The sequence below is a fragment of the Planococcus citri genome, chromosome 1, assembly GCF_950023065.1.
Source record: "Planococcus citri chromosome 1, ihPlaCitr1.1, whole genome shotgun sequence".
Taxonomy (NCBI): Eukaryota; Metazoa; Arthropoda; class Insecta; order Hemiptera; family Pseudococcidae; genus Planococcus; species Planococcus citri.
The window spans coordinates 39,008,491-39,024,519 of record NC_088677.1 but is presented as its reverse complement, the minus strand read 5'-3'; the positions used below and the strand labels follow the sequence as shown (position 1 = coordinate 39,024,519).

General features: G+C 34.2%; 1 protein-coding gene across 4 annotated transcripts in view; it reads left to right on the top strand.

Annotated features, from left to right (window-relative positions):
* shep (alan shepard) overlaps positions 1-16,029 on the top strand; it is a 94,461-nt gene that overhangs the window by 50,781 nt on the left and 27,651 nt on the right. For all 4 annotated transcript variants that reach the window (XM_065344659.1, XM_065344657.1, XM_065344661.1 and 1 more), the window contains one exon: positions 130-415. In XM_065344659.1, coding sequence (XP_065200731.1) covers positions 200-415 — 216 coding nt within the window. In that variant the 5' untranslated portion in view covers positions 130-199. The remainder of the gene's footprint in view (positions 1-129; positions 416-16,029) is intronic.

Here is a 16,029-nt window from a genome sequence, read left to right as displayed (position 1 = left end):
GTATAAATTTTTAGTACTTACTATGCTGGCGTAATAAATATGTACATACACTTGGAATATTCGGAATAGCTCGTATAATGGTTTTTCATTTGGGTAATGTTTTTTTCTTCTTTTTTTTTGTGATTTCAGAAAAAGGTCTTGTAAAATTTAGTCAAATACAACAAATTTGTTCCTGAAGACTGTTTCGAAAATATTTATAATGACTACCAATTACGCTCCTAATGCGACCGGATTGATTGCAAACCCACAATATAGAGGTACCTGGAGTGCAAACGTAGCCAGCGTCCCTATTGCCGCTGCCGCAGCCGCCGCCGCCGCTGCCAATCATTCTTTTAACGTTAATCCTCATCTTAGATACGCTTCGTTTACCGGTTTAACTCCATATCCAACTGCGTATACCACAGCGCATCCTGTCGTAAGTAATAATTTTTCTATTTACAATTTCTAGCCTATACGTGATAAGGATAACTTAGTTATACATAGCTTCGAATTGTACATAAGTAGGTAATATTGATTTTGAAGATTTATACCGTAGTAGGTATGTATTTTGGAGGGAAAAATCCGAGCTGGAAAAATGTCGTTTGCGTTATTACTTCTTATACAGTGATGACTTAATTGTGACAGTTTTATTACTCGGAAGAAGTTTTCAATTTTTTTTTTTTTAAATTGGTATTTTAATTGATACCATGGTTTGCTTGCGTGTTGCACCGCCTCGAGAAGCGAATAACTGAGTTATTAAGTATGAGCTGATTGTATCAGGGAAAACATCGCCGATAGAAGAATGAAATTTGACCAAAAGGATGGATAGAATTTCTTGATAAAGTGGGGATGCCAATGAGATAGGTTCAACTTGAAAATAAAAGCAATTTGTTTAGAGATGAACGATGACTGGTTGGGTGTGAAGGAGCGCAGAAGATGTGAATAAAATAATTGCTAGCACAAAACTTGAATCCAATATGAAAAAGAGAAAACTCATATTGCCCTATAATTTTTACTTTTTTCAACGTTTTTTAACATTTTTTTTCTTATGTATCTTTTTCTGATAGAAAGCATGAAGGATCTGGCCTTTTGGCTGCAGTTTTCCTTTAAGCTCTGAAAAAATGGCATTTTTACACTTGTTTTAAATTATGTAGTTGCACGTTACTTTGAATTTTCCCACAATAAGGTTGATTTTCCTTTCGAAAGATTTCTCATTAAATGTATTATATGGTTTCGTGAAACCTTGGATGTATATCGGCTTATTTCTTGATTCAAATATTATTTCACAAGAGAATGGTTGAACCGGTTTAGTTGTAATTTTTCCATGTAAAAAGAGGACTTTGAAGTAAGAAGTTGATTTGTCTTTTTATCGACGCAGGTTCATTTTTATATGGTTGATTTATATGTTTTAGAATAGGTGGTTATAATTTTAATGACACGGCTCTGTGAAAAAAGTTAACTAGGTGGTGGGTTGGGTACCACGTTCCTATACTTACTTACCTATAAGGCTATAGATATAACTCAATTCAGTCAAATTTTGTGCGATTCTATAGAAAAATCAAAATAGAATGTGAAATGCCATCAAGATTATTATTTTTTTTTTAGAATTCACATTTGTTATCAATTAGGAGTTTTTAGATCAGGATCTGTGGGGGGGGGGGGTAAAAAGGGTGTTATGACCTTGAGTTTATACTAACTTTGACTGGAACATATCGAATACTGATAGGAGTGATAGGGTAGGAAACCCTTTCTCCGTTGGGATTTCTGATTGATTAGATACACTGGGCAACAGTTTTGAACTTTTTGTTTGTTCCATGGGTTGAAAACACCAAACAGAATTAATCGATAGTATAAATAAACTAGGAAACAAAAATCAAAAAGTATTTTATGTATTTTTAAATTCACTTTTACGGCCTTAGGAACAGTTTAAATGTGCAAAAATCGTGATTTTCGCACAATTTCATGCTCTTATGGTGATATTTCTGTAATACTGGGAACAAACCCATAGAAAATTCGGAATCTACGGGCTTTTTTGAAAAATGCAACTTTCTTAGTTTTTTCATTTTTCACGTTTAACGCACCTTACAAGCACTTTTTGTTGATGTCTATTCAAATTTCAAAAAATCGTGTGACGTTTAAGTGTTACGTACCTATATGGCTGCACTGGTTGCGCGGTGTTAATTTTTAATCTCAGTGATTATAAGTTCAATTTTACGTTTTCATTGAATACAACTGATTCTTATGCTCAGCACTTTTACATAACATAGCACAAAAAACAAATTATTAACAAGGTGCTTCCAGCGAACGAAAAAATTGTCCACAGATTATAGCTAGTATATACAGCCTAGGGTAAACCCGTAGATTTCGAATATCGCATTAGTTTCGTCCGTTCGTATTGCATTAAGAGGGTAGGTATAGTATTGTGACTTGAAGTACGTCTACGTAGTAGAATTCTTTCGCTATATGTTTGTGACGCGAGAAAGGTCTCATTGAAATTTTAGTTGGAATTGTCACCAATTTTGCGCTCCCTCTTCCCCAAATAGTGCCGTTGGTATGTCTGTGTATATGTGAACTTGAGATAATAGGTACATATTTAAAAATTTTATCAGCAAGAATTAATTTGGATGCTTTTTTTTTTGCTAAAATATCAAAGTTATAAAGATTGTCGTCTGGTTGTCAAACATCTGGAAGAGGAAAATCATGCACGTTGCATCTCCGTTCATTTTAGTCTAGTTGAATGGTTCATCCATATGAGTTAGTGAATTTACATTCCAAAATTTTCGCTTGGAAAAGTAGCCAGTTTGTGTTGTTAGTGGTTCTGAAAAATTCAGTAAAACTCATATTTCTAATCAGTGGGGTACCTAGCCAAGACATGCAATTAGGGGCGATTGTCGCTCTCTTGCGGGTGAAAATTTAAAGTAAAACTTTCAAAATGGATGTTTTTTCGATAAATGTTCTGAAAAATGACCTCAATTTTACACTTTTCATGTCCAAAAAATCAGGATTTGCCCCCTCCTTGGCAAAATCCTGCAGTCTACGCCACTGTCTCTATAATGAACTAATTTTCTTACTATGAAGCATAATAATAGGTATGCTTCTGAAAAAAATCGAGGGAAAAAGATAGGTAGGTAGATAGAAACACACCCGAAGGAAATTACAATAAGATTACGTTACTATTTCATTGCTGGTTACTTTTGAATTACTACATGTGTATTATTACATCAATTAAAGGAGCGTGAAATTTAAGGAAAGAGTGTAACGTGCAATTTTTTCATGCAAATAATAATTTTGCGGTTAAACTGCAACCGATATTATGATACTTATGCAGTCATCGTGCATGTATGTACGTGTACATTAGTACATACATACATTGCATATACGTTAGACAATTGCGAACCAGTGAGTTTAAGATTGCCAGCGACGGTTCAGAGCATTTTCCTGGCCAAAATGCATGAAAAAACAGTTTTATTTATTTTATTGGCAAATTTAGACGCAGAATAAGTAAACAGTGATTTAATGTATATCTAAAAAATTTACTTGAAATAGTCATTATAATGAATTATGGAATTCAAAGTGCTTTTTGAATATTTAGAATCGACAAAAAATCGTTATTAGGTATCAATTGCTAATTGGTGGCTGTCTTTAGTGGTGACACGGCTTGGAACTTGCAAATCTAGTTATGTCCACCTATCGGCTCGCATGCGTAGATATAGGTCAAGTAGGCCTATAGGTGTGATAATAAGGTACAAAAGCTGATAATACCTATCCTATATAGGTATCGTCAATTAAGTAGGTACCTGGACCTACTTAATTACATATTTACCTACATGGATATTGAAGAATTACCATCCCGAAAAGTTTTTATTTTCATTGAATACAAAAATTTCTACCTCGTGACCTTATGTCGACTTGGTCAGTACTCAATTTATAGTAGCCCATGTAAGTGAATTTTAAACGCGGTAAAAACCTTCTTGCGTAACGTGTACGAAGCACGAACCGGTTTTTCTTGAATTTTCATTTTCAAAAGTGTACCTCTTCATTGTAAATAAAAAATACATTAATAAAACTCATCTTGAAAACCATCAAAACGTAAATTTTCACGACGTGTGCATTTTAATTCGAATTTTTCCGTGTTTATCGTTGCAAAATACATTGGGATCATTCGCCGAATCGCCGATTTCGTTCGTGATTTTCTAATGCAGTTGAAATTTTTTCACGATCAAAATGATAAAAAATGTTGAATGCGATTGCACAAGCATGGTACATCCGTACTTGGAAGGACGTGTGCTGGTAGAAATAGTACCAAATATCAATCCGTTTGAAAGATGGATTGAAATTTTGAAGAAAAAAAATATGTATATATTTTTGAACGTTTTAGAATATTTTTTAATAATTAAATATTAAATTAAAAAATCTGCCTACATTAACAATTATTTTCATGGGTACATATCGCTTGGCATAACGGCTGCTGTACGCGAACATTTGAACAATTAAGGCAATGCATAGCGGGTTAAAAATTCCACGTCTGACTTTTTAAAAAGATGATACTCACTCTTTAGAAGTCACAATTAACTAGTTAAAACCATTAACCAATTTAGGAAGTTAACGGCTCTGAAAAACCGAGCCATCGAACGTCTCGTTTTACTGTTATTCTTTTTCTTTCGGTTAAGTATACTTAGCAATGATTAAACGCTTAACCCTTCTCGACCTGCCGCTGAAAGGGAATCAGCCTTGGAAATTTTCAACAAAATGTGAGTAATGGCTCAAAAACGAGTTCACTTTATCTTATGTACCTTGTTTGTGTGCCCTATCTGTGTACACTTATTTTGCGGGTGCTTCTGTAATTTGGAATGTTACAGTCGTGGTGACGAATTTGAAATTTGTTGTAAAGTTGCCGATCGAGCTAGGTAATTATTGGTGCAGAATTGCACCTATACTTGTATTGGTAAGGTACCCAATATTTGAGTGCCTACCTAATACCATACCCATTTCGGTATTTTTAAAAAAATGTAATCACTGGTGTAATTTTGATCGTGTTTGTAATTTTAAACGCTTGTTTTTTCAATTAATAATTTCTTAAAAATCGCGAGGATGATACTTATGTATTTTATCATTTTCTTGTTTGAATTATCGAGTGTTTACCCTACGCGCCCTTATAGTATGTATTTCGGTGAACTTTTTCACTGCAGTTTGCAATCATACGACAGTTAGGTATTATAAGGAGAGTTAAACATGAGCGCATTGCGGTTAATGTGGAGTTATGTATATTGTTCGACAAATCACATGCGCACGAAAGAACATACATTATAACGTGTTAACCTTGCAGACATACTATAATGAGTAATTCGTTGTCGGCCAACTTGGAGCAAAATATGTACATATCAGTTTTCGCACATATACATTCATACTGACGGGATAGCATGTACAAAGTATGCAGTGCAAGCTGTTTTTTACCTCTGCCAGTCTCTGCCTACCTTAGCTAAATATGTACGCATGCTGCGATACGAGCAGGCATTTAGGTACCCCTACTTACCTTCCAGATGCATTCGTGCACTTTTTTTTTTTTTTTGCAAGCAGATATACCACTAGGTACACTCGAACGTTGATGACTAATCGAATGCAAATACTTGTCGTCGTCTCAGGTTAATTATGAAACACTTACATCTGATAAAAATGACGTTTAGTTGAAAAAGCAATCAGCGAAATTGATAAAATTACGTTGAAATGTTATACGTAGCTAAAGAGAGAAAGACAACGTATAAGTATAAAAGCAACAATGACACGCGTTATGGCATCGCACTGGTTGATTAAATTGAAACGGGTAATTTATCGTGTACGCGTATGTACGAAATTCATAAGACGAGAAGATGTGATTTTCCCTTCATTAAAGCGAATTGATCTTAAACATTAATTAATACTACATTACATACTGTATACAACATTGTGCATTGTCAGATTGATACTTCTCACAGGCAGCAGCCAAAGAAAGTGGTGTGTCAAATAACTCACTCCTCCTAAATAACGTAAATTTGACAAGTTACATAATTATCTTTGATGGGTGTTGGATGCAGGGCTGATAGGTACTCCATTGTCAATATCCCTCGAAGTTGAAATATACTTATCTTCAGTTGTCTTGACTATAAACCGTTTGTACTCGTTCTAAACCTTTTCATTATAATAAAGTTTTTGGCGGCTAAAAAAGCGTCATGTTGTAAAATTTTGATTTTTTTTGTTTTAAAAAGTTGAATTATTGTTCTCTTTGTTGGTATTGAAGTGTTTTTGTTTTTTTTTTGAAAGCGAGTTTAGTTATACATATACTTTTCTTGAAAAATGGGATCTTGTTCTTTACATGCTGGCAAATGGAAAAGTCATGAAAAGGCTATAGTATAATAAGTGGGATGAAACTGCCTTTGACTCGTAGGTACTTTAGTTTTTGTGCCATTTCTCGTTTAACACTACCGAATGATGACTTTTGAGAGCATAAGCAGTTTCCCATCTACATTCACGAGGCCTGCACCCCCTCCCCCAACACGATTTTCTGAAATTTTATGCTGTCTCCGGCTGTTTTTAAGTCGATCGATTTTGAACTTGGTCTGAAGACGAAGATAAGTGAGAATAATGGCCGACAATCCACTTTGCAAAATTCAAATCAGTATGGAGGAGCTAGAATCAAAAATTTGGAAAAAGGTGAACAAAATTATTTTTACATTTTTTAGTGTGTTTTCTACCCTCTAAATTTTTTTCCGCAGCGTATCATCAAAAACGCCGATAAACACATCAACTCTTGAATTTGGACATATTTCATTAATTTTTCAGTTTTTTGTTTGAAAAATTGGATTGCGCCATTTTGAGAATCTCTGAAACCCCTTTCGGAGTTCGAACTAACATTAACTCGATATACAAATAGCAAAATAAGAAATCTTCGATTTTTTTCATACTTAGAATGGGTTTACCATACAAAATCGAGAAAAAGTCGAAGAAAATCATTTCTTTAAAAGAAATGGACACTTTATGTATTACCTACTATATAGTGCCTTCAATAAAATTTCAATCGTGGACTTAATTTCTACGCGAACGATTTTTTTTAGAAGTTTTGCAGGTTTCAGTTGAATCAGTTGTCGTGTTTTAATTTTGTGCGTTCAATATTGAATGAGCTACCTACCAAATTGAGAATTAAGAAATATCAGATTTGTAAAGATTTTATGAAAGTGTTTGAAGCTTTGCGAAAATTGCCAAGCTTTTTTGCCCTTTACTGTTCCCATCGTCTACCTGTTTGATTTTTGTATCAACTGCGAGAAATAAGTATAGGTATAGCAATTTTATTGTCAAGATTCTTGATAAAAGTTTTATTTAAATTCGATTACTTACCTGTGATTTGAAGTGATCGCCTGTGAAATTAACTTTTTTTTTGGTAGAAGTACGTCGCTGTATTTCTATTTTGTAGGTTGTGTTGTACCTGAATATGTGCAAGTGGCAATATACACGATAAATGTGGAAAACTAGCAGTAAGACGTTGATGCTTATTTGCATGTAGGGCGTTTCGTTTCGTTTATGTACGTTTAGCTATTTTGTTCTTGATGTTTCGCCATTATGGAAACGTTGCAGCTAAACGTTTGAGTGTGTAAAATTTGCACACTTAACAAATGAAAACAACACGCGGCGACGGCTAACACGGCAATAATTATTTGTACGCGACGGTTGTTATTTCAGCGTTTCATTTTGATAAAATTAATTTCGCGAATTAACCACTTTTGGTTATTCGTTAATCATAAATGTGTAAATGCGCGAGCACGAAAACATATATTACGGATTAAGTTGACGCTTTTCGACAGCAGAATTTAGATACGAGGTGCACAACTCGCCTATGCATGCGTGAGCTAAGGTTTTGAAATTAAATTCCAATTCGGCATTCGTATTCGTCGGTTTTCCTTATTTAAAAGGTAAATATTGCTCGAACGTTGCTGTAAGGCATAATCGGGCGCGTCTTCAGCTGTTTTTCAGATAACTCGTTTTTATGCTCAGCTTCTGCTATAATTTTATCAGCTCCTCCGAGTGACCTAGGATTGGATAAATACGTATAGCAGGGTATCTAAAAGGTAGTGAAAGTAGTGAAAAATTAATGAATTTAGTCAAAAAGGTATACTTAGTGAAAAAATGTAAAAATTCAAACGCCCAACTAAAACCTTCAAAACATTGAAAAAATTGTTCATTTTTCATGAAAAATTGTCAACAGTGTTGGATTATGTGTCGTCACTCGTCAGTTTGGTCGGTAAATTTTTTTCCAATTTCAATTTTTTTAAAATGTGTGTGTGGTGGGAGAAGGGGGTGGGGGTTGATCGAGTGGAGAGCTTTCTGAAAAATTTGGTTGAAAAAAAGAAAGTAGTGTTTTTCAAAAAAAAAAAAATCCGTTAGATACCTACCATGTATACGAGTAGGTAGGTACAGTTGACGTACCTATAGGTGAGCCTTGATTCCTTCCAAATTTAAATCAAGGCTTGAGTAGGACTGATGGCTGAAAGTCCAAGAACTTTCTTTTCGTTAACGAGTAAGGGATGTGATTGTGATCGTTCGAAAACACTAAAATTCTTCAATTTTGCTTAAATTTTGATACGATATCAACTGTGTAGTTGATGTCCATCACTCACCAGTAGCTAACTGCAATTTTGAATTTTAACTATTAGGCCACCTACCTCACTAGTTAGTAAGATAGTGATAGTTTTCCAAAATTGTGTTTCCCAATTTCTTCCAGTTAATTTCAATTCGGTAATTTCTGGTCTAATTTTCCAATATTCATGTAGACCTACCTATATAAAGGTACTTATGTAGAATTTTAGTCCGAAGTAACATTATAATAAAACCAGCTTCACCTGAAAATATAAAAAATCCATCATCTCAATTTCTTTTGAAAAAAAAGGGAAAGTTCATGATAGGTAGGTAGCTAGGTGCCTCGAATATTATTTCCTCGTATCTATTCCCAAGTTGAACTTATGATTATCGCTTTAACAATGGTAGCTGTTTTTTAAACGAATTGGACGCGTTTGTAGATAGATGGTTTTTATTTACACATTACACATAACGCTTCGTTGAATGAAAGCTCTTCTAGATAATGTATTTGAAATTTATAGCGGCTAACTTTGATCTGATGTTGGTGTTATGTGAAAGAAGTTATATCTATCGATTTTTAAATAATGCTTGCTGCCTGATACGAGTTTTAGGTTGCAATATTCCACGTACGCGAAATATTTCGGCGTATTTTTATTTGAGCCAAGTTAAATAGAACGTTAGTGTGTAGTTTATAAACTAAACTTGTATCGTTTTTTATTTCTCCCTCTTATCACAAAATATGTACTAAGTATATACAAATAAGTACCGAGCGGATTTTGTATCCGATTTTTCGACAATTTTGTTCTGCATTTAAGTATGTTGATAGATTATTTTGCAAGAAAGTTTTCACTTCGTAGAAATCACAAACTAACTGGAACGAAGCAAAAATATAAAAATAAAGAAACTTATCAAAAATGCAAAAATGCAAAAAAAAAAAAGAAAACTTGAGAAAACATGCAAGTGTTGTAAGTGAATGAGAATAAGCTGCAATTTTTACAAAAACATCGATTGAATAATTGTAAGTAAGTACTTACGTACGAATAAATGTTTTCAAAATCTTGTTATTTTCTCGAAAAAATTAAAAAAAAATTTTTTTTGAATATTGAAAGGGATGTAAACTTTGTTACAAGATTATCATTTGAGAAAGAAATGAAATCAAAGGGATTATCAGCTTGTAAAAAAAAAACATTCTCACACTTCTCTCTCTCGTCGTAAAAATTCCAAAATTTTGATTAAAAAAATATTTACCTAGGTAGTAGGTACCTATGCAAAACAATGGAGCACTGCATGACATTTTTTGAAAACGTTTCAAGTTTTGATCCCTTAAGAAAATATTTATTTCTAGAGTAATAACTCGTTTCCTCCGTCGGCTAGAAAGAAAAGTTGAGGAGACAATTTTTTAAATGTAGGTAGTTATTTTTAACCATTTGAAACGAAGTATTTTTTCAGTAGCGCACATTTTTATAGACTTGTCAGTTGTTAGTTCTCGTTTGATTTGAACAAAATAATGCTCGTTTATCGGATTAAAAAATACACGCGCCGATTTCAACTGAAACCGATATATACCTACCGTATTGAAAAATACTGTGACAGAATCGACGATGCGAATGAACTAAACGAGCGTGAATAAAATTTTACAAATGAATAGAGATTATTTTAATGGAAATTTGGGATGTTTTTCTGAAAAATTTTCCAAGCTCAATTTAAAACGAAATTTTGAGAATTCATGTAAATTATCCTTATATATTAAAAGATGTTTGATGGAAAACCTTGATAGAGTCCGCCAGCCTTTTCTACTGAACCGATTTCAACGAATTTTTTTTTAAAACGTTCCTTTTGACGTGTAGATATGTCATCAAGGAAAAAAAATCGAAAATTTTAAAATTAAGTGCCGAAAAAATTGAAAAAACACGTTTTCTATTGTGTTTAAACAATAGATTTCGAGTAGAAACCTTGATAGAGTTCGCCAGCCTTTTCTATCGAACCGATTTCGACAATTTTTTTTTTAAAACGTTCCTTTTGACGTGTAGATATGTCATCAAGGAAAAAAAATCGTAATTTTTCAAACTAAGAGCCGAAAAAATTGAAAAAACATGTTTTCTATTGTGTAAAAATGCGCGTTTTACGACGCACCAGCAACATTACACTCGGAACGTTGCTAAGTGGGCGTGACTGCAGCATAGTGACGTGGAGGATGGGGATGTTGTTGTTGTTTGTTGTGTTGGGAGTTACATTCATTGCTATAGTACGTATTTAATTTTTTCAAAACTGGAATGTAGTGTCTGTTGTCTGTTCAAATAATAAGGAGAGGAGGTTCTACACTTGAGATCATTTTTGGGTTAGGACTTTATTTCAACAGCACAAATTTAAATGTTTAGTGGAACATTGTTTGTAAAAAAGTTAAAGTGAAGATGAAGAAGGGTTCAGTACAGTGTAGCCAGAATTTTCTCAAAGAGAGGGAAAAACCAGATTTTTAGGTATGAAAAATCGAAATTAGACGTAATGTAATGGAAACCCTTCGTAATGTATGATAAATTGTATGGAAATGAAGGTGCAATTACTGCTCAAGTGAAGTGAGAGCGAAAATTTGTTGAAAAAAATGGGTCGAAAAAACAAAAAACGGTTCATTATTGCGTGCATTATTTCTAATTTTCACTCGCGGGGGGGGGGGGTGGCTCAAGTCACGTACCTTCCTTAGCTAAGCAACCACTGGTAGATTTTCTATACTTGGGATACAAATTTGACTATCCTACCTCAGATTTTCATTTCATAGGATTGAATTACTCCAGCATACTCACTACCTACTCATTTTATGCCATCATTGTAGTAGAATTTCAAACATTTTTCTACCCAATTTTACATATAGAATTTCAGAAATTTTACTCCTAAAAAAATGTTGATAATTATCAAGTCAGTAAGTATACCAGAGTAATTCAACACCCCAAGTTCAAACTTGAATTTTTTAAACATTGTACTTTAGAACCAGAGTAGAATTTGCTATTGACACATTTCAGCTGATTTGCATTTAGGAGCAGGGGTATGAGTTGAGTTGTGAATTGTGAAAAAAGCGAGCCCCGAAGCGGTGAGAGGCCTGAGTGAAGCGAGGGCCAGGGCGAGCAGCACGAGCGAAGCGAGTGCGCGAGCTGGGGGTCGAGGTCGCGGAGCGACCTAGGGGGCGAAGCCCCCTAGTATAAATTGAATAAATGTTAACCATAATGAAAGTAGGTAACTTTTTAGAAAACTTTTAGTCTCAATCAACTCATTTTGATGTAGGAAGCTTTATCTGTGGTGTTTAGTGAATGTCATATAATATTTCATCGTATTTAGAATCTTTACCAACTTACGTAAAAATATTCAATTATCTCACAAATATTCGTAAAGTATAAATAATTTGATTATTTAAAAAATTGTCAATTTTCATGTTGGGAAAATTATAACGTTATTTTTTAGGTAGGTAAAGGTACTAGGTACATGGCGAAACACTCATTGATTTTTTGCTCATCGGAGTAAAATTGCACGCATGCTACAGCAGCAGTAGGCCGTAGATAGATAAGTTACACATACACACATGCTGCGGGTTTAGATACCTCGTGGGACGGTTTCAGGAAAAGCTTGAGCTTCGTTCATCCGATTAGAAAAATGTGGCATGCCTATTATTACTAAACTCGATAGGGTGTATCAACAAATTCGGTGACAGATTTGATTAGCAGTAGCCTACGTTTACGAGTAAAAAGAAGAGAGGAAAAAATGATAATAAATCAACAACGTCGCGTTTGTTTTCGAGTTTATTTTAAGGTTATTGGAAATGTCATGCGATTGTTCTATTCCCTTATGAGATGATAAAATATTTATATTATGGAGGCGTTTCAGTAAATGACGAATAGTGGGTGTAATTGTGATTATTGCCGATAAAAAATTTCCGTTTGTGAAAGATAACACGTTTGATAAAATCAGGGGCGGATTTGAAAATGCGTGATATTGTACATACCTAGTAGATACCTACTACTAATGTTGAAAAATTCAATTTAAAAAAATTGGCTTTTCATCATTCACACTTTCTTATTCAATTCTATTTTACCTGGTGAATTATGAATTCGATAAATGGTTGCTTTACGAAATAGGCACATCATACATACATAGCCATCTGTTTGAAATTTTGAAATTTGATGAAACATAGCGCCGCGGAGAGTCAGCTAGTACTCGTATCGTTTTATAAGCATCCGTACAATGACCTGTTAAGGTAAACTAATTATTTTACTTTCACAAAAGAATAATTTCGTTATCCGCTGTCATGTGTTTGACTTGACTTCTTGCTTGCTGCCGACATCGACACCATCATCCACGAGTTAATTGTGATCGCCCTACTAGCCCTACTACTGACGAATACACGTTTACAATATTGTTTACAGATAACCTTGAAATGTAAAGCTTTATTAATTTACTTTTCCGTATTGTTAAATTTTATACACGGTTTACCACATGATGAACAGCTCGCCAATACGACAGGTCATCGACTTTCAAGATTTTTTTCACTCCTGGTGTTCGGCGAGAAATCACGGACCATTATACCTACGCCTAATGCCTATATCATGGATAATATATGTACTAGTATGTACTTGTGTAGTGTGGTGTGTACCTAGACTATTACAATACATTGTTAACTTTTCTAAAAAGGCACAATTATTGGTGTGAATTATAGGTGAACCTACAGTAGGTACGCATACTTGAGGTTATAGTACCTACATAGGATGGTCCCTTGGTCCTTATTTTGAAAGTTCAAATTTTATCGCTTTTATAGAAGCGAAATCGAATTTTAATTCAAACATGACTTTTTTCTTTTTAGCAAAATTCTTTCAAAATGACCGTTTTTATTTGGAAAATCTGCAGTACGTAAACAAACGTATTATGGCTACGTATAGTGGTTACTTCGTGGTTATAAATTTTCAAATCGCTCATTTTCGGGAAAATTTGTGTGTTGAAAATATTTTTTTCTTGAATAAATATGTACCTAGGTACTTACGAGCTTTGACTGTACATAAATAGTAAATACGTATGTATATCAAATAAGCAAAAACTTATCAATTGAACCGGAATCTCAAATCCGATTTTTTCCAAAACAGGCTGTGTTCTTCCTGCCCTTTTTGAGGGTTCATGTTTTCCCATTCAGGCACAACTCCAAAAGGCCAATATTTTGTCTACGTATCTCTCAACTCAGAATTAAGGTATCCAATCGAATTTGGTCAGAATCTTCTGACATTTGTTTTGAAGATCCATTACACTTGACACTTAAACATTGACTTAAACTTAAGTCCCGTATAGTATAATACAGGGTGGACAGTAATATCGTGAACCCCTAAAAAAGTTTTCTGCAAAATATTTCGGTTGGTCACAGTGAATGATATAATAATGATAGCATATGCATCTATTTCACGTTGCCAACCTATATTTTTAATGAAAAACTTTCTCTCGGGTTCACGATACTTCTGTCCACCCTGTACACAGACACACCACATTACTACCTAGTACCTACCTACCTACCTACCTACCTACCTAGATGCTGCTCGTGAATGTACGTATGTACGACTTGTACGAGTATGTATACTTAGTCGAAAAAACCAACTTCTATTTTCGCATCATTTTTAACGAGTGTTGAGAATTTTCCTCTGTACGAGTAGGCGGGAATATCATTTTTGTTTCGAAAAAGTAATTTTTTATCCTTTTATAGATTTTGGGCGAAAATGGTTCGAAGCTTCGATTACGTTTTAAATTAAGATACCGAAAACTATATTCATGGTACGAGAATATGTTCAAAATTCGATAGGCCGATATCGAATAAAAAAATTTTATTCTTCGCGCTTATCGGTTTGAAGAGTAAGCGAAAATTGCGTTTCTTGGCGAAAATTTAACGAGTTCGAGAATGATTTTTGTATCGTGGCTATTTATCGAGAAACAGTTTTTTTTCCTCCTATCGTCTATTTTCTGTAATGACCTGTATTGAAATGCAGAATAAAACTGTATTGAAAAAATTTTTCATACCGTTTAAAAGCGAGAAAAAAGTGGAATGTATTTTTAAATCATGAATCAGATATGATGGGTATAAAGTTGAGAAGAATTAGCCGGTTTATTTCATTTCTAAAGTACGCTTGCATATACTTGAAAATAGAACAACGAAAGCATACGCTTTCTTATGAAATTAATGTTGACCTTGATCCATCCATCAGTGCTTCAGTAGCTGGGTTCTCGTTCGTGTTACCATGTGTATTTCCCCCTTCTTATCCATTCGCCTGTGTAACCGTATTTTGATTTGAAATGCTTATTTCATTATGTGGTTGTAAGAGTATTCTGCTTTTTACCAATAAAATAAGCGTGATCTGAAAAATCTGGGCAATTTCCACGAAGAAATTGATTTTTGTACATGAAAAGAATGGTAGTTTGTGCGATAGGGTGGGCTGAGGCGCGGAGCGCGGCGTGTATGCGGCTTGGGAATAGCTGGTGTTGGTACGTGTATTTTTATGAAAATAAATGAAATGAGATGTCGATGTACTCGAGTATTATGAACAAAATGGCTATAGCGATGTAGAGATAAAAAAAGTGATCAAATACGTGTTTCTTAATTATGTTCCAAGTTGGCATCGTATGCAGCATTATATACTTGAAAAGCTAAGCGTTTCGTAACCTAGCTCGTCTATTATTTTAGTCTTCAATGCCTCGGGCGAAATTTTGATAATTATTTCAAACAATGTAATCGTATTCGGTGGCGTTTTGGTACCATCTACGTACATCCATAGGCACACAAATCTTATTTGAAACCGAGCGCGAGCTGCTATACAATGTGTATCGTCATTTCTCGCTTGGTTCCTATCTAATCCTTACTTCCTTAGTATGGGATATTTTTGGTCTAAAAGTCGCACTTGTACCTACTTATTCGAAAAGATTTATTTCAAGAAAGAATGTCTGTCTTTGTCGATTTTTTCAAGCTGTTACACGGTCGTCTACCTTGGGGAAATTGTTCATGTGACCTTCGAAAGAAATTTGTAGTTTTGTGTAGGTACTCAGTTTGAAAAAAAAATTGCCGCTGGTTTCAACTCTTATTTTCGTTTGCCTATAAGTATGTAAGTTTTGAATTTCTTTTTTATTGATTTACGTAATCGAGCAGACATCGTGGCATGAGAACAAAAATGATCGATTGATCTTGTTTTGAGCTTTATTGTTATAAAAGATGAAGAACTAAAATACGAGTATGTGGTACAGTTTCTGTTTCAGGTTCGATTTAGGTTTTTGTTTTGATTATTTTTTTGGGGTTTTCATCACGTTTCGGTTATCTTTCTCATTTCTCATAATACGCTGGAACATTTTTATTCGTCTTAATTTTGAACTATTGGCTTTGGACCCTGTTAGCTGTCAAATTTCTTAAAAACTTGGTACGGAGTGCGATTAATTTCTTCA